This window comes from Microplitis mediator, chromosome 7 (genome assembly GCF_029852145.1).
Source record: "Microplitis mediator isolate UGA2020A chromosome 7, iyMicMedi2.1, whole genome shotgun sequence".
NCBI lineage: Eukaryota > Metazoa > Arthropoda > Insecta > Hymenoptera > Braconidae > Microplitis > Microplitis mediator.
The window spans coordinates 4,285,934-4,305,074 of NC_079975.1; the positions used below are offsets into that span (position 1 = coordinate 4,285,934).

The 19,141-nt window shown below is 27.9% G+C and overlaps 1 protein-coding gene across 6 annotated transcripts; it reads left to right on the forward strand.

The window, feature by feature from the left end:
* The first annotated feature begins 5,031 nt into the window (after nt 1-5,031).
* LOC130670838 (uncharacterized) lies at nt 5,032-18,567 on the forward strand. Of its 6 annotated transcripts, XR_008990437.1 has the most exons (9): nt 5,032-5,192; nt 8,299-8,493; nt 8,605-8,758; nt 10,016-10,104; nt 12,884-13,024; nt 14,886-15,134; nt 15,395-15,501; nt 15,763-15,850; nt 18,177-18,567. XR_008990437.1 is itself a non-coding variant. In XM_057474406.1 (8 exons), the coding sequence occupies exons 2-7, from the start codon at nt 8,394-8,396 to the stop codon at nt 15,840-15,842; spliced, it is 813 nt and encodes a 270-aa protein (XP_057330389.1). In that variant the 5' UTR covers nt 5,032-5,192; nt 8,299-8,393; the 3' UTR covers nt 15,843-15,850; nt 18,177-18,567. The 6 variants fall into 6 exon arrangements, 4 of the variants coding, with proteins under 4 accessions (XP_057330389.1, XP_057330391.1, XP_057330393.1 ...); XR_008990436.1 differs by lacking the exon at nt 15,763-15,850; XM_057474406.1 differs by lacking the exon at nt 15,395-15,501.
* Nucleotides 18,568-19,141: the final 574 nt, after the last annotated feature.

A 19,141-nucleotide genomic window follows, 5' to 3' on the forward strand; every position in this document is an offset into this window, starting at 1 on the left:
ACTGCTGTCAATATTAAAATTCTAAATTGATCCTCAAAAACCTCATTGAGAACTTTGAGACAAATCCGAATGTGTTTTTTGACTCGGGAAAATTGAAGTAAAAAACAATTGCAAATTTTTTTTTTAGTTATGAAAAAAGGAATTTAAATTTTTTTTGTGAAAATTTGAATTCAGTGAAAAAAAACTCATTTACTCTCTAAACATGAATAAGTGAAATAAGTGAATATTCACTAATTCTGAGTGCCAACCGAACCACTTTTTGAAATGATTTGTTCGGTTTGCACTTGGAATTAGTGAATATTCACTTATTATTACTAATTCATGTTTAGAGAGTATGTCTTAATTATTGTTTTTAATAATAAGGAAAAAAAATTGAACTAATTCAGAATTTAAGTGACTTATTAACCCGTCAGCACTCCCGTTATGAGCATTTTGCCCACAGGACACTATTCAAATTATAGGATTTTGCTGTAGTACAAGCGAACACTAAAAAACACGGAGTGCTGGAGGGTTAAAAATATTACCCAGAAAAAAATCTATGCTCCAAATTTTTTTACTTTTAATAATTCGATGATTTTTTCAATAAACAGTCAAAGTAAAAAATGCGGATTTTTTTTATTTTCGACAAACAAAATATGATAACAAATTTTCATTTTTCACTGACTTATTTTCCCAGGAAATTTTCTAAATTTAACTGTCAAAAATATCTAACGGCGCAAAATATTAAAATTTCCATTAAGAAAAAAATTTTCAACTTAAAAAACTTTGAAATTTTTACAATTTATCATCGATGGTTAGCAAAATAAATTTTATTGAAGAAATAAAAATTATTATGACCATTTTGCCTCTAATTAATGAGTACTATAATCGCTACTAATGAAAAATAGCAAATATACTTTTTAAAAGTTTTTCAAAAATGAAACTGCGGCATTACCCTGGAGATTTTAGCCCCCCCCCCCTTTTTTTTAAACACATTAACACAACTTACAATTGTAAGATATATATAAAATTGTACACTGAGAAAAAAAAATACTATTTTCCAAACAAGAATTTCTGGGTTCAAGAAATCCGTTCAAAATATTCATTTTATTATTATTAGTTATCAATTTCTTGAGAAAAGAGCATCAAATTTATTTTTGTTATTATATGAATTTGATATTATAATATGAGTAAACAAAAGAATAGCTTTACTTGGATTAAATAAAAATTATTTTCTTCACTTCTACGAATTCTTGAGAAAAATTAAATATTCTTGAAAATGATCAAGAATATACGTTCTTTCATCAAGTAAATGTTCTTGATAAAAGTATTTTTTTCTCAGTGTAGGGTGTGAATAATAAGAAACTTCTTAGTGTATACTTAGCAACGAAGAATGGCGGAAAAGTTAGTAGTAGGTATTAACAGCATTTATATTATTAACTTTGTACTTTCACTATTATTATTCGTACTCTTATTATTATCGTCATCATTTTTTTTTTCAAAGTAGAGGTGTATCCTGTACAATCGTTGGACGCTGGAACTCACCACCTACTCAGAATCTCCACCAACCACCTTTTCCTCGACGCTCCTGCGCGTGATTTTCCCATTGAAATAAAAAAAATCATAAAAGCGCCGAGTAGATTCTCGAGGAAAAGAAGGAAAATAAAAAAAAAAAAAGACAAGTGTACAGCACACCCTCAGCCTTCAACTCATAAGTTTTCATCTAGTGTACAGTGTGTAGGATGTAAGGAGATGTTAAGGATCACTCTGTTTCTTGCGTTATCAAAGTAGACAAGGGGATATAAAAGCTAAAGACAATGACTAAAATTTATTAAAATGCATTAGTTATGTCTTTTATATGTACGCAACACACTTGATTATTTAGAGTTAAGTTGACATTGATAGTTTTAATTTTATCGAGTTAGCAGATGTCTTCATGGTTTTATATATTTTTTTATTTATCGTATGAACTTATTAACAAACAGAAATAATTTACAGAAAAAAATTCAGCATTTTAATTTTTAATTCTTAGGAAGGAATAAATTGTTTTTGTGACTCAAAAAGGGCTGGACAAATGACAGGATTATTTTTAGTTAATATGGAAAATTTATGAAAATACAGTCGACTATCCGTCATAAGTCTGGTCTAGGGGACGCAGGGGAAATTTTTCTTGAAATTTCAGTCCTCCCACTACCGTGCGTTTAGTTTTGTTCTCGACTACCCGTTATAAGCTTGTTTTATTTTATATCATTTTAAACGTCATATTTACATTTTGTTACATACGCGACCATCCCGATTTTCCTGGTGCTTATGGCGCTAAAATAAATACTTATCTTTTTACTCTAATAATAATTTAAATGCAAAAAATTATAATGATAACGGTATTGATTACAGTAATAATTAAAATAATAATTTTATTGATCAACTTAATGCTCAATAAAACTTTTCAATTGTAACAGAAGCTTTGGATGTAATTAATGATTACAATTATGAATAATAAATTATATTTTACTTAATAATAATTAAATTATTATCCGCGAAACATAGATAGTAAATTTTCATCATTAATTTGGATATTTTTTCCTATTGTTAGTTTATAATTTAGACAATTTTAACGGAGGCTTATAACGGGTTCTCTAGTACGAAACTCTTTAGAGTGGTTAAGTGGGGAAGCTGTTTGGACTCCCTAGCAGATCCTAATTACGGTAATTTACCGCAATTTACAGTAATTACCGTAATTTGCGGTATCCAGAAAAATTACCGAAACTTACGGTAAAATGAGTAATCTGCCTAATTTACCGCAAAGTACGGTGTTTTACTGTAAGTTGCGGTAAAATCCCACAAATTACGGCAAACATACCGTAAATTACGGTAAGATACCGTATTTTGCCGTAATTTACCGTAATTCGGATCTGCTAGGGTCAGTAACTCCCGATTGGGGGGAAGAGGGTTATGAAGGACAGGCTTATGACGGGTAGTCTTGATTGTCAAATTTTTAAGTGCATTTTACCCCTTGTACTTAAAATTTGATTAAAACAAAATTTTGAATTTCAAAACTTCAATGCAATGCATGACTGCTATTTAAATAAATACATATACATATATATGATTTAATAAAAAAATACAAAAAAATTTCTGAGGATTTTGCCGCCCACATTATTTGTCATTAGTAACACGATACAAGTTCAAAACATATTTTAAGTAGGTCAAGATGAAAGATTAAAAAAAAATGACACACTCAGATGGTTGTGAAGGTCAAAGAAAAAATATATTTTAATTGTAAATATCCGCGTGTTGCAATAAGTGATTAAGCTTTCGGTAGATCACGGGAGCGATGATGAGGTCAATCACTTGCCACCATCGTTTCCATCATATGTATTAATATATATAGAAGCTCCACCAATACATGCGCCAATTTAAATATGTAAACACTTGATACTTTTCATATATATGAAAAATAGAAATTATTAGTGCAGGTGTAGGGGGAGTTGACAAAAATTGAGAGCTGATATTTATTAACACATGACACTTGTAACCCTCACATGTGTGAAATACTTTTAATCAAGCCATCTCGTTTGGCCGTGGCCGAGTTGAAAATATAAATATACATCGGGTGATACACATACAGATATGCATGGACTGCTTATTGGATGTATATGTTTAAATTTGTGTATCGTGTGCTCTCGTCCCGGACGAGTAAATAGTCGACGACACTGTAAAAATAGACGTGTAACGTCTTGTATTGATGCATTTTGGCATTTTAAATACAATGACTACTTGTATTTACACGAGGTACTAACAGCTGGCTGATGATTCAATTGATTATCAATTAGACAATTTGTTTTGTTAATTGGAAATTTAATTTATCATTTTAAATGCTTATATTCTTTTATACTTAATGATTTTTTATTGAATTTGAATTATTTATCTTTAAATTTTGATTCAAATATAAAACAAAAATTTCAAGTTAATATTAAATGCCAAAAAAAAATTTTAAATTCAAATAAAAATTTGGCCTTAAAAAAAAAATTTTAATTCAAATTTTTTACAGAAAAAGCCAAAAAAAAAAATATTCGGTTGAAAATCAAAATTGCTCAAAAAAATTGAACTGAAATAAACGTTTCAAATTTACGATAAATTTTTTTTTTGTTCATATATTTAATTATCGAAAATTTTATAGAATTTTTTAATTATAAGCTTTCATGTCAGTCAGAAATGTTTTCTAAAAAAAATAAAAAATTTGGTCAAATGTCAAAATTTTAATGCGGATTCAAATTAAGAATTGAATTAAAATTAATTTTCTTTTTAAAATATTAAAACTCAGCAAAATTAGAACGTCTAGAGACATTCACTTTTCAAATTTTCCTACTAAATCTTTTAATATTCGTTTATATTCAAAACAAACAAACAAAATTTATTATTGGCAACTTCATAAAGACGATTTTGCACACCTCATTTACGAAGCGGATGTGCTCTACGCTCACTAAAAAAATTTTTTGCTATTTCCGGTAAGACAGAAACTCATTTTGTCCGAGTTTCTATAAATTACTAATAATTATACTCTTAAATAATTACGTAGCAACACTAATAAATTTAATCGGTATCAAAAATAGAATTAAGTGAAAATTATTTATATAATAAATTGAAGATTTAATAATAAAAAAATTTTCATAACATCTTATAAATAAATAAAATACAACGTAGTTTCCAATGTCATCAAAAATAAATAAATGTCATTTTCATGGAGTATGAATGTAAGATCTTGGAATAACTTTTTTAAAAAAAGTATTAACGTGTAGGTCGCCGTTACGTGGGAGACTCGAGGTTATGGAAGAAATATAATTAAGTAAATAAATATATAAATAAAAATACATAAGGGTAAAGTGAAGTATTAAAAAACAAAATGTATATTAATAATTCAAAAAAATGACGTTTTGTTTGAAACACGTCAGTCTATTTGTTTATTTAAACCAACAATATCGTCTTGATGATCTCAACGAGCAACGAATACGTGCAGAAATACACCAGAAAATAATAATAAGGGGGTTAGAGGAGGGAAAGTTGCCATAAATGTCGTCGTTTGTTTAGTTAGAAATGTTATCGCACGGTGGCGCTTTACTTTAACACACTAGTGATATACTAGTTGGAATTTTTGGCAGCGAAAGCTCAGTGTAAGATCCAATCTTCGAACCGAACGGTCTTCCGAAAATTAGGTAATTGATCCGCTTCATCGATCCATAATTTATATTTATCATTTTTTCACACTTCACGTTTATATTCAATAATTTTTATACACAATACAAACAAACGAAGCCAACAGATTCAAAAAATCATTTTAGTCGACCCTTTTTTTTATTTTCTGTGCGGATTAAAAATAACGTTAAAAAATAAATAAATAAATAAAAAAAAAACTAAAAGTTTAATGTTAAATTTAACGATTGTCAACGTCAGCTGTCAAACTTTTGACAAGAAGACAACAACCACCTGTTGTGATGTATAATTGTGATAAATAAATATTAATATTGTTAAGCAAGACAGGACTGTAATTTATTATTTTTTATTAATTATTTTTTGATTTTATAATTAATAAATATTTATTAACAAATGCTTTATTAACATATTTATTATTTTTATTAATATACTAACTAATATTATGATACTGAAGTTAGCCGAGGTCTTATAATTTTTGGATTTTTTTTAAAAACGATAAAAAAAAATATTTGAAAAAATTGCACCTGTAGCTTTTTTAATTTTCTACATGCGCATATTTTTAGTTATTTTTTTTTTTTAGTAATTGATTTGTAAAAAAAAATCCAAAAATTGTCAAATGTCTGTTAACTGACGTTCATTCTAATATTTAAATTAATAATTTATAATATTTCGCCTCAATGTATTTAAATAAAAGGTGACACATTAACCTGATTTGAACTAGATTTCGATCTGAATATAGATCATGATCTAATAACTTATTTATGACTCACTGATGCTAATGTAAATGTAAATTTATTTGTGTTGATAACACGAGTGGAATGAACATTATTTATAATGCATGGCATGAATGTACATTATGCATATATGTATATATATATGTATATATATGAAAAGAGAAGTAGAAAATGCAATAGAAAAGATAAAGCTCAAAGCAGAGAGTAGTCTGTAATGGTTTGGTTTATACTAATAAATTGGCACGTATACATTTAAAAATCTTATGTAAGTCTTACACATACAAATATCACACACTCGATTAGATATTTATATGCCGGGGTAAAAATAGGATGCTGAGCAGCCAAACCCACTAAGGTCTGACCAACTGTACTTGTTAGCTCTTCACTGTGTTATAACATTGCGTATTATTTAATTCTTATTCTTACTCAAATTTCGCAGTCAAATTATTGGCATAGCTTGGGATTTTATTTTGTAATTTTTTTTTTTTATAAAACGTCTGAGAGCTTTTAGATTTTTAATTTATTATGAGGACAGTTTGAAAACAAACTTTTTATTGCTTAATATATTTATCAAAATTAGTTATTTTAATTTTGGACTCATTATTTTTTTTTATAACAGATAAAAAATTGATATTTAATTATTTTGTAATAAAATTTTTAAGGAAAATATGGAAAATTTATAATAATTTGATGGGTTTGTTACCTAATTTCGATATAATGATCAAAAATCAAAATTATTGATTATAAATATGAGTTATTGAATTTTGGCATAATAATGAAACATAAAAAATAACCAAAAATAAGTAGTCATACATTTGAATATATAATTATATATTCAAATGTGTGACTACTTATTAATAATTACAAAAATTTTCAAAGCTCATTAATTATAATGAATTTTTTTGATCATTATTAATTTTGATTTACAATTTTCTAGATCACGGTTATTTTAATGATCAAATTAATTAACAGAAAAATAAAATAAATAGAGATCTAAAATAAATTTTGAATTTGTCCTTCACCTAAAATTAAATATAAACTAAATAAGAAAAGTATAAATTCCAATTTAAAATATTTCAAGTCTTCATGCTGTCTGACTACATAAATACTCTTTCTACTTGAATTACTCACTATTCATTACTCATTTCTCACTACTTATTACTTAATACACATGACCATTACGTCCACTTGTTATATCTACAAGTAAAAAAAAAAATTGCCTCATAATTTTTGGCTGGCGTTACCAAATGATTCATCACTAAAAAATTAACCTTGCATTAAATTAAAATTATGACAACTTTCAAAAATGAACCCACACTATTTTGTAGCCAATTAAATCTTCCACACAAAACATAAAAACAAACTTTTCTGCAATTCTATTAATTAACCCGTAATTTCAATTAAAAAACCAAATTTTGATAACTACAAAAATTTTTCACTCAAACAAATTCAAATTCTGGCTAAACTATCAAAGATACAGTAAAAACACATCAATACATTTTTATACAAAATTGAATTCTGCATAAAAAAGGCTCTTATCAATTTTCACATAAACTCAATAGTTTACCCGTAATTTGATTCTATTCAAAAAAAAAATTTTTAATTTGTATTTTGACTTCAAACTTTTGTTAGCTGGTTCAAAAAATCATAACAATAATAATTTTAGACAGCGTTAAAATCTCGTTACTGCATAAGAAGATGTCGATACTTGACTTTATAACCATTGAAGCTTAATGACTTAATTAATAAATAATTAAAAAATTAATACAATTTCCGCATTCAGTTTTCAAATTAATTGATTTTTAATTTTATCTCAGTGAATAAGAATTATGAGGTCACTGTCAATCTATAGTAAACGTAACTTAACATAGTATTATACATATATATATACATATCGGTCAAAGTCAACAGTACATAGGAGCTTTACTCTAGTAGTTGAGTTTGATGATGTAAAGGTAATGGAATGGAATGAAAGGCTAAAACGAAACTAATGTAAAGGCTAACTATATTAAAGAGAAAGATAAAGAGAGAGTGAGAGTGAAGGGTAAATAAATGCTCAACTTTAAATATTTAACGGTTAATCTCTGTCTGCACTACACCTGTTTTAACACTATGTATATATATCACATATTACACATCAGAGAAATCTAAAAATGATTCTGGTCTGAGCTTTGGATGCTGAGGGGGCTGGTACACCAGTGAACTAAATTTATCGAAGATGAAATCCGGGACTATTGCGTCATTACCTCAATCATACGTATATTTAAATATATAAATAATATTTATTGTTTATTATTTATATATTTAAATATTATTAAAAACTTTTAAAATGGATTAAGTAATTGGATGAGGGGTTGATTGATTTTTTTTTTAGCGAACGAGTACAAGTGATCGGTAGAAGTAGCCAACAGCTACGTTGTGGCATTAAAATAGTCGAAGATAGTTATTTTTATTAATAAATAAAACGAAATGGACGCGCGATTTAGAAGCAATCTTGCTATGATTGGCCGTAATGAGCCCATTACGAGGAAGGCTAGATTTTGGCAGAGTTATGTACGTGCTCTTAAAGGTATTTCATTTATTCATTACTTATTTTGTTACTGGATACAAAAGTTATCATGGTAGTTTAATATATTTTGGTATTCATTCATTATTTTCTTTTTTTTTGTTTACTAATAAGGAACCGATGACATGAGAGCACCTGAACACACTCGTAGACCAAGAAGCATATTCAGCGATTACCCTGAACTTCATTCTTCATCATGGCCTTACGGAAAATCTATTTTTGACAATCCTTCTCACGCATCTGATCGCATTAATGTACCTGGATACAGGTAATTTTTTTTTTTATTACCAAATACATCATGATTTTTTAATGGTTTCCAAAAATATTGAATTCTTTAACAAGAGGTAATTTTTGAAAAATTTATACAATAGATTTGTAGGCAAACTCGAAGCAAATTGAGACATTCTTTTGAATGAATTAAATTTTTTATTCAAAAACGTACACGGAAAAAATTATCTAATAAATTTTACTCGTCAATTGCGAGTAAAAGTGGGCCTGGATGATGAATTACACTTCTGTTTCTAGATCGTGTTCAATTTATCGGGTAGAAAAACCTAATTTCGAGTAGCTTTCAAATAAAAAAGAGTAAAAAAAAAACAAAAGGAATCAATTTTTATTATATCCGTATTTATTCTATTTTTGGCCCAGGGTTACTATGAATTGTAGGGTAAATTTTATTAAACTTTTCTCCATATATAGTTACAGTTTGTAATAAAAAAACGGGACAAGTTGATCAGTCTGGACAATGCGTCAATTCAAAATTTTTTTCTTACAATTCTGGCCCATTTTACCTCAGGCATTTTTTGTCAGTTTTCAATAAAAAAAATCGAGTAACAGATGAACGGGGTCTTATTTTCTAAAGCGGATTCTTCTATAAACATAAATTAGCTCCGTAAATGTTTGCAGTAATGGAATAGTCTCATTAATTCAAAAGATTCATTCCTATCTCAAAATTATTTTTCTCACGATTCTCATAAATTTAATATTCATCTTCTTTCAGTCGGAAAATAAAATAAATAAAATAACAATGTATGGCTCTCGATCGATCGGACAAGTTCGAATGGCCAGGCGCTGGGTTCGAACCTCAGTCAGTGCAAATATGAATTTTTCACAAAAGCGTGAGGTCTATTTGCCCTGAGGTTGTCCCAATGCCGAAATCAAAAATATCCCACTGTCCCCACGTTCACACCCAACAGTTAATTAGTCGCTGATATCCCTGGCAGTTACACTGAAAAAAATAATCGGTAGCAGCTACCGATTTTTTTTCGGTAGCTGATACCGATTTCAATCGGTAGCATCTACCGAATAATCGGTAGCCGTTATCGAAATAATTGGTAGCTGTTACTGATTAATTTTCGGTAGCTGTTACCGAAATTTCATCGGCAACTGATACCGAAATAATCGGTAGCGGCTACCGATTGGCGATCGGTAGCTGCTACCGATTATTTTCTTCCGTGTAGGGTGACTTTAAATAATAAAAAAAAAATAAATAAGTAAATGACAATAATTTCTATTTATTACACAGGTACTTGCCCGTTCATCGGGAAATCTATGGCTACTCACCGAGACAATTGTATCCTCACCAATACAAACCCGTCGAGCGCTTCGTCTCCGGTAGGTACTAATCACAAAGCTGTGCCAGAGCTGGAGAAATAAAAAAAAATATATAAAAATTCATCAGTTAAACAATAAAGTGACGGAAATTTTTTTTTTTTTTTTTTTTTTTTCAAATATTTCCATATCACTTTACCGTTTAATTTATAAATAAAAACTTTCACAAGCACGTTCTTCCACTCTTCGTAAAAAGACTTTTGTTTTATCGTTCACCAACTGCACACCCATAGTACTTTTACTCTAAGAATTTACATTTTTCATCTTTTTTTTTTACAAAAAAAAAAAAGACTGAAAATTATTTGTTGAAATTTTTTGTTTTAATTAAATGAAATCTTAAAACTTAAATAATATTTATGTATAATTAAATTCATATCCATCATAAAAATTTGTTTCCTTTTTTTTTTCCGCTGCCTGTGAGAGCTACACAACACTATTATAAGCCTTGCTGCACTACCTTTATATGTTTCTGCAAATTACTACCTCTTGCAAAATAGTCATCATTAAGCAAAAAAATAATTTTTAAAAAATAAAATAAAATCAGCAAAAAATTTTTGAAATAAAAAATACTGTCTTAAAAAAAATCATAATCCCTCTTTGTTCGTGTTTAAATCGTGTTAATAAATAATTATAATTAAATATATTGTTAGATAATAAAATAAATAATTATATTGTTAATAAATAAGTTTTTTTTTGTTTGTCATTAAAAGACATTTGTATGCGTTAATCACTGTAATTTTAAAAATTAATTAATTGATTAATTAATTATTAAAATAATTAATTAATTAATTAATTAATAATAAATAAAATATTAGTAACTAATTTATAATTTGTGTTTTTATATTATAAGTGTTTTTAAAAAATATTTATTTTAATTACTTTGAATTTTAAAATTAATTAATCAAAAGCGTAACACGAGCGACGCACGCACGCATTTAAATATTATCATTATATTTTCATTTATTTTATTTTATAATTTATAATTTATAATAATAAATCCCAAGTCGATTAGTCATTACATTTATTTTCAATCATAGCCATTGAGTGTTAGAGCAGATTATTTTTCAATCATTCATGTAATTTTTTTTTCTAATTTTGTCATTACATGTAATGTTGTAATGTAGACATTTAGTGTTGAGTAGATTAATATAAATAATAAATCATTTTATGATACTAAAGATCGCAGACGTCTAATAATTTTATGATTTTTTTTTTAAGTGATAAATTATAAAAAAAAAAAAATATTTTGAAAAATTGCACCTGTAGTTTTTAAAATTTTCTACATGTGCATTTTTTTAGTTTTTTTTTTTTGCAATTAATTTGTAGAAAAAAAATCCCGAAAATTTTTAGTAGTCCGCTAACTCGAGGATCTTATCATTTTAATTCATTAAAAAAAAAAAAACATTAGAAAAAGGTGAAAAAAAAAATATTTTAAAAAATTGCGCCTGTAGTTTTATTAATTTTCTACATGTGCATTTTTTTAGTTTTTTTTTTTACTGAAATTGATTTGTAGAAAAAAATCCGAAAATTATTAGTAATCCGCTAACTCGAGGATCTTATCATTTTAATTCAATAAAAAAAAAAAAAAAAAATCAGAAAAAGGGAAAAAAAAAATATTTTAAAAAATTGCACCTGTAGTTTTTTTAATTTTCTACATGTGCATTTTTTTATTTTTTTTTTTTTTTTGCAATTGAGTTGTAGAAAAAAAAAAATTGGAAATTTTTAGTAGTCCGCTAACTCGAGGATCTTATCATTTGATTTCATAAAAAAAAAAAAAACATCAGAAAAAGGTGAAAAAAAAAGTAGACAACGTGAGTCGTGTGTATTATTTATAATTATTTACAGACGAATATCCAGGTCAGTGGCAAAAATGGACACATCTACGTCGGCTTATTGAATTAAGTGACTTAAGACAACAACAAATAATACGTAAATGGAAAAATCGTGAAAATATACTCCATGAATACTTACTTAAATTAAAATGTTTGAGAAACAGGCGTTACGATTTGCCCTACTCTGTCTGTTCATTTTCTTGGCGATAAAAAAAAATTATTGACAACAACACCAACACTTTGAGTCACTTGGCAACGTTAATTTATTAATTAACAAATAAATTTATGATTTAAATAAATAAAATGGATTAAATCTACTTGGGTAAAACTGTATTATTTGATAAATAAATAAATAAATAAATATATAAATTGTAAGTGCGTGCGGGCGGTTAGTTTAATTCAAAGTAAACTAGAGCATAAATCTTGCTAAATTGTTATTTTATTTTATTTAATGATAATTAAAAATAATTAAAAAAAAACTCGTGAACGCCAACCTTCGAAAAAAGCTGGAAATTTATATATAAATAATACATTTTTTATATATATTTATATACATATATTGGTTTTATTTAACTAATGCCCAGTGAATGCGCATACGAGTGCTGAAATATTTTTTTTATAAATAAACTAACAAATGTAATTTGAAATATACATTTTTTTTTACGCTACCAAAAAAATTTCTGTCTTTTTCCGGAGATGGCATGTGTTTTTTATTTTATTTTTATTGCAATCCCTATTTTTTGATAAATGAATTATTATTATTAAGAATTTCTTCAGCGAAGGTTAGTATTGACGATAAGAATTTGAATTTTAATAATGAGAGAGTGTAATTATTTTGAAGATGTTATTATAATATGCGTGTATTTGTCTGTTTTATATGTTTGGTACATATAATAATGATACAATGTCCTGTATCATGGGTTGAACATTGACGATGATCATCTAAATAGCTAAACCTTTCGACGCGGATCAAGCATGGAGTGATCATTTGGACCGATTGGCAGACATCGATAGAATGTATCCATCATCCTCATTATTATCTCGCCACAGATCACCCCCGCTGTCGACAAAACCGCTCTTTGACATTCACGGTTCGTAACTAAGTCATTTATTCATCACTATTAACTCGATATAATATAATATTTTATAGCTCTGATAAAATACCCGACGACAAAATGATCGAAGGTCAAAATTACCACGCGACAAAATAATTTTCTCTTGGAAGATTGATATTGATATGAAAAATATCATTGACTCATAATCAATTCAGTCGAACTTTTTTTTTTTATAGATTTTCGTGCAATTTCTTTTAATCATTTGGTCGCTTCGTTATTTTGTCTTTCCTCGGCTTAAAAAAAGAACTTAAATTTGACTTTTTTAAGTGAAATTCGAGTCAACTAAATTATAATCAAGTCAAATTTGACTTTTTTGACTTAAATGAATACTATACTAAAAAATCGGAAGTGAATTCAAAGTGATTGCGGATTTAAATAAAATCCGCATTCACTCCGATTCGGAGTTTTAATATTAAAATAAACTCCTGTTAGAAGTGAATTTCACCCCGAGAGGATTAAGTGAACCCGAGTCAGAAAACAAATGCGGATTTAAGTCTCAAAGTTCTCAATGAGGTTTTTGAGGATCAATTTAGAATTTTAAGATTGACAACAGTATAGAAAGTTATCCTAGTTTAGTCCTCAGAGTAGTAGTTATGACCAATTTTACTACTTTGAGGACTAAACTGGAATACCATAATCTGAGTTAGAGCCTCAAAATACTCAAAATATAAAGGCATAATTTTATCCGCATTTGAATCTCAAAAGTCTCATTCGAAGTATTTTCTCCCCTCTCTTTTTCTATCTAAAATTTTCAAAATTCGAAATGTAACTTTTCATTCGTTGAGGATTTTGAGATCTTAATTATAATTGAAAATCGATAAATTATTCTCATTTAGACCTCATAGTTCTCATTGGGGACTTTGAGTACTAAAGTAGGGTTACTTTCTGGGCGGTAAATAAAACATCAAAGAAATTGAGGCTTTTGAGGACTAAACTAGAATTTGTTTTTTGACTCCGGAATAGACAGTCATTGGCTCCGCATTCATTCCGGATTTACGCCGCGTTTACTCTGATATTTTTACAGTGTAACCAAAAACAATTAAAAATCAAACGTTTTTCATTCATTTTTGACTTATTTTTGGCTAACATGATTTCCTCAGTATTCATTCAAGTCCAAAAATTCGAATTTTACATGTACCTGAAGATCGGAACGTTTTTCGCGCAACGAAAATGAAAAATTTATGTAATTTGACTGTTTAAGGGGTAGTTGAGGTCGGCCTGAAATTTTCCGCTGACATACTAGCGCGTCTGCGAATGATTTCAAAAATCTAGATCCAGTGAATTTTTTATTTTTCATTTTCATTTCGTGAAAAACGTTCCCATCTTCAGATACATAATTTTACTTGATTTTGGCTCAATTGTTGACTTGAATTTGACTCAAAAAAAGTTTACTTGTACGTAAAATTTGTATAATCAGATTGCGTCAGTAATTTTACGTCAATTTGAATATTAAGGTCACTACAGAGTAACCACAAAAAAATTTAATTTTTTATAACAAACTTCAAACTTTTTTTAATGATCAGTACAAAGAAAAAGGGAATTATTACACAGAAAAAAAAAAATTTTTGACTGAAGGTAAATATTCTTGATTCAAGAAAATTTTTTTGGAGACCTAAATTTTCTCAGATAAAGTAGAAATCTTTTCCGACCAAGACGAATTTTTTTTAACCAAGACAAATTCTCTTGGCTCGAGAAAATCTTGATTTGGTTCCCGAAAACGTTTGTCTTCAAAAATATTTTCTTGACTCAAGATAACTTTTTTTTCTGTGTATAATCGAGTGATGAATAGGTTTAAAAAAAAATAGTATGTGTGACTATGATGATCTAAAATATTTAGGAAAGCTGTTGGATGATCCATTGACTTCATTTCCTTCAATGCTTGGAAGAAAAGCTTTCCATGATCTACTGGAGCCCCAACCGTCAGCACCCATTTCGGCTTTTACCAGGGACCCATGGTGGTACCCATGCTCCGCACCATATATCCCTCTTCACGCTCAATGGAGCTCACCCTTCTATCTAAGGGACAGCTATCTCAGTCCCGTTAAACGTAATTACCTGTGGAGCAGACATCCCCTCAGGCCTCTTGGTACGTTAGGAATTATTCATTTATTTACTCAATCATCATTTATTTTATAACTAAATTATTTTTTTTTAGTGCACGGTAATTAGTAACTTAGGTTACTATTCATAGTTTAGATTTAATTACTTACATTTTTATTTATTAATAAACAATAAAATTTTATTATTTTTTTTTACAGAAAAAAAAAATAATAATTTATTAGACGAGTGAATGAAAAAGTTTCTATTTAGGTTAAATAAATATAATAATATTTAATTTATTTACAGACAAGTTTAATGCTCTACTCGCGTCTATTTTGTAAATTTATACCATTGAGATTGCGAGGAGATATATATAAATATAAAACAGGATAAAACGAGAAAAAAGAACCGCGGTATAGGAATAATAATATAAAAATAATAATTTGAGAAAAAAGCACGATCAGCTTTTTTTTTTTTTATATATTTTCAACGTGATATATATAAATAAGCATGGATTTATTTTTATCACACTTTTAGCGATAGTTTACTGTGATGTAATGTGATATGAAATTTTTCGCCAGCACAAAACATTTACACAAAAAAAAAAGACAAACAAGCAAACAAAATAATGACAATACAGTTTGAAAAAAAAAAAAATATATAAAATGTTTCAGGAAAAAAATTCTATTACTATTCGAAGCCCGTTCCAAGAGTTCTATTTTCAAGACCATGGTACAATGATTACCATTATTGAGAGCGAAAGTGAGCAACTTGACGATATTGAAAACAATGTCCCCCTTAATTAATATTAATATTTTTTTATTTATCGTCTAAATATTTATTAAACATTTTTTTACCCTTTTATTTAATATGTCAATAATAAGTAACCATAAAAGACGGAAAGGTATCAATTACCAATTGCTTACTATTTTTATCTCCGACCGTACACTGTAAAAAAAAACGGGGGTAAGTCCAGGCGGTGTGGGTGTTAAAATTTTCGGTGTTAAATTTCAACACCGAAAGCGGTGTTAAAATATTTTTCGGTGTTGAAAATATTTTACTTACTTGATCACTACAGTTAATTAGTGGTTCTATTAATTAATTAAATTATTGGTGATTGAAATGGCGGGCGTAAAATTTTGTAATTTTTAAATAAATTGCGTATAACATAAATAATTATTTAAATAAGTAGGGGAAAGGGGGGGGGGGCAGAGTGGACCCCTTAAGGAAATTAATTATAATATAATTAATTTTTTTTACGCGTTTACTTCTTTTTAGACCCTTGATACTTATTTTCACTTCATTATGCTGCGTCTATTAAAATTGAAAAATCTAAAATTAGGGGCAAAGTGGGCCCTCTAAAAAATTTCAGATTTGGTATTTTTTATTCTTTACACGTGTGATATTTACGATCCTGAACTTAGCAGACAGTTACAAATTTAGAATTTTTTTTTCAACAAATGAATTACAAAAAAAAAAAATTAAAAATATACACATGTAGAAAATTTAATAAAATATAGGTGCAATTTTTCAAAATATTTTTTTTTATAGTTAATCATTTTTTAAAAAATTCAAAAACTGTCAGACGTCTGCTAACTTCAGTATCATTGATATTTGCAAATAACTATAAAACAATTGTATTTAAATAATATAAAAGTAATTTTAATAGTCTGCTGCTATATAACTTTAAAACGTAATTTTATTATCTTTAATTTTCTCAATAAATTATATTTAATGAACAGTTTTGGTGGTCTATTTTACCCTCATTATATAAGGAATTTTGATAAGCTTATTATCCGTCCGAATTCATTGGCGTATAGAAAATTTTGAGGAGCCCACTTTGCCCCCATATTTTTTGAAGTTTTGAAAATTTTAAGGGGCCTACTTTGCCGCCAGGGGCCCACTTTGCCCCCTCCTTCCCTACATCGCAAAATTGAAATTTCCTCCAGCTAATATTCATTAAATTTTTATATTTTTTTTTAAATTTCTATACGTAGAATTTTTTTACACCGATTTAACACCGCCAAATTACACCGCCTACACCGGTATTATGTCATTTTAACCGCGTGGCGTTAAATTGAGTCTATTTTTAACACCGCTCTTTTTACAGTGTATACTTACGCTCTTATGGAATCTGTCCCGCGAATCTAATTATTTGTGTAAATTATGTAAGAAATTTACGTGATCGGTAAAATTATCAGCAACTGATACCTTCCCCTTAAAAAAATACTAAACTTGATAACTATTGACTATTTACTCAAAATAATTAATATATTAAACGTTTTTTTTTTTTTTGTAAAAATAAATTAAACCAGAAGAAATAAAATTAATCCCAATTACTTTTCTGTACTCATAATTTAATTAAAACACTAATTAAAATTGTTGTTTATTTAGCAGATGACGCGTTGAAACAGAAACAGAATAAGAACAATTTATGTAACTAAAGCAGATAAACTTAAGGCCACTTTTGCAAGTGTAACTAAATTTTAAAAATTACCCTGTGTATTCCCTTGTTATTAATATAAGTTTTAAACATATAGAAATATGTGGGGTAAATATGCGCACACTTACCCACAGCGTATATTTGTCCCACATGACTATAATTAATTAATAAATAACTACAAAATTAAACAATACACTTATTGATATATATTTATTTTTATTTAAATTATATATATTTATATTTAAAATTAAAAAAATAAAATTGTGTGCTTTGCTTCACATGCTTTTATTTAAATATTTATAAATTTAATTTGTGAACGTCTGAGAAAACTTTTTAATTAAATCAAGTGAAAAATTTTTTTTTAATACTAACAATTTTACTGTAGTATAAATTTTGTATGCATGATGTAATTTCGAAAATTGGTATTACGTTTAAAAAAAAAATTATTTTTGTTTGATGTATGACTTAATGTTTTTTAAATTTATCGTTGGTTAAAAAAAAAATTTATTGTGTAAATGTCTTATTTATTTATATATTATTTTAGTGAGATAAATTATATGTTTATTGTTGGTTATTTTTACTATGAAATTTTTCAGTCAATTAATTACTTGAATGATTAGTAATTATTATAAATTTTTTTTGCAGCTTGTGCCCATTAGAAGAATAACACGTGTCATGCCGATGGTTAAAATATGGTAACGCGTATGGAAAAAAAAAATCAAATAAAAGTAAGAGTGAACACAAGGTAATGAATGAAGAAATGAAAATTGAAATAACTTAAAAAATTAATGGAGAGAGATTTAAATATATGAGTAATCAAAACAATAACGTACAGTGAAGATGATCGGGGCTCAAGATAAACAATATTTTTTTTAATTGATCATTGGCCTAAAATAAATTGATAATAAATTTTAATAAATTATGTTATACATATAAAATATATTTATTTTTTTGTTAAATTTAATTTCATTTCTACTTAATTATTGTAAGCTATCAAGTAGAAATAAATTCAATAAAATGTGATTCCCACGTAAAATTTTTTTTGTTGATTATTATCCTCATTATGAACCCGTCAACACTCCCGTTATAAGCATTTTGCTCACGCTCGATTTTAAACATGAATAACTTATTTTTTTCGAATGGAACGAATAGTTGAAATTTTTTCTATCTTTGAATAGTTTTATCTATGAATGAATGAATAATTGTTCCAGTGTATAGCCGCATGTACGACCTTTTACACTTTTTGCCTTTACATCGCAACTGCTTCCTTTCTTTATCTGCTTTTCATTGTGCGGCTGTGGCCCGACTTGTGCTTATACTGTACTGTACCATTACGGTGATACCCTATCCTCCACCTTGGCTGTGGGGGTATAGGGGCAAGGAAAACCACAGAGAAAACCATTGCCAGTACAGTTCGGTTTGGGTGAAGCTCCAGTGGTCGATAAAATTCCCATTTTACCGATCACTGGATCTTCATCCCGCGCCTAACGGTCAGAGACCTTCGTTCGAACCCAACGCGTGGCTAAACGGTCACCCAGCCAAGTAGTGGCCATGCTCAATGCTACTTAACTTCGGTGATCGCCCGAGCCACGCGTGTGCCGAACGGCTGC

Coding starts and splice junctions, on each gene's coding strand:
- LOC130670838 (XM_057474406.1), top strand. CDS start 8,394: ATGGACGCGCGATTTAGAAGCAATCTTGCTATGATTGGCCGTAATGAG. Junction 8,759..10,015: donor ATTAATGTACCTGGATACAG/GTAATTTTTTTT, acceptor TTTATTACACAG/GTACTTGCCCGTTCATCGGG. Junction 10,105..12,883: donor CGTCGAGCGCTTCGTCTCCG/GTAGGTACTAAT, acceptor TCATCTAAATAG/CTAAACCTTTCGACGCGGAT.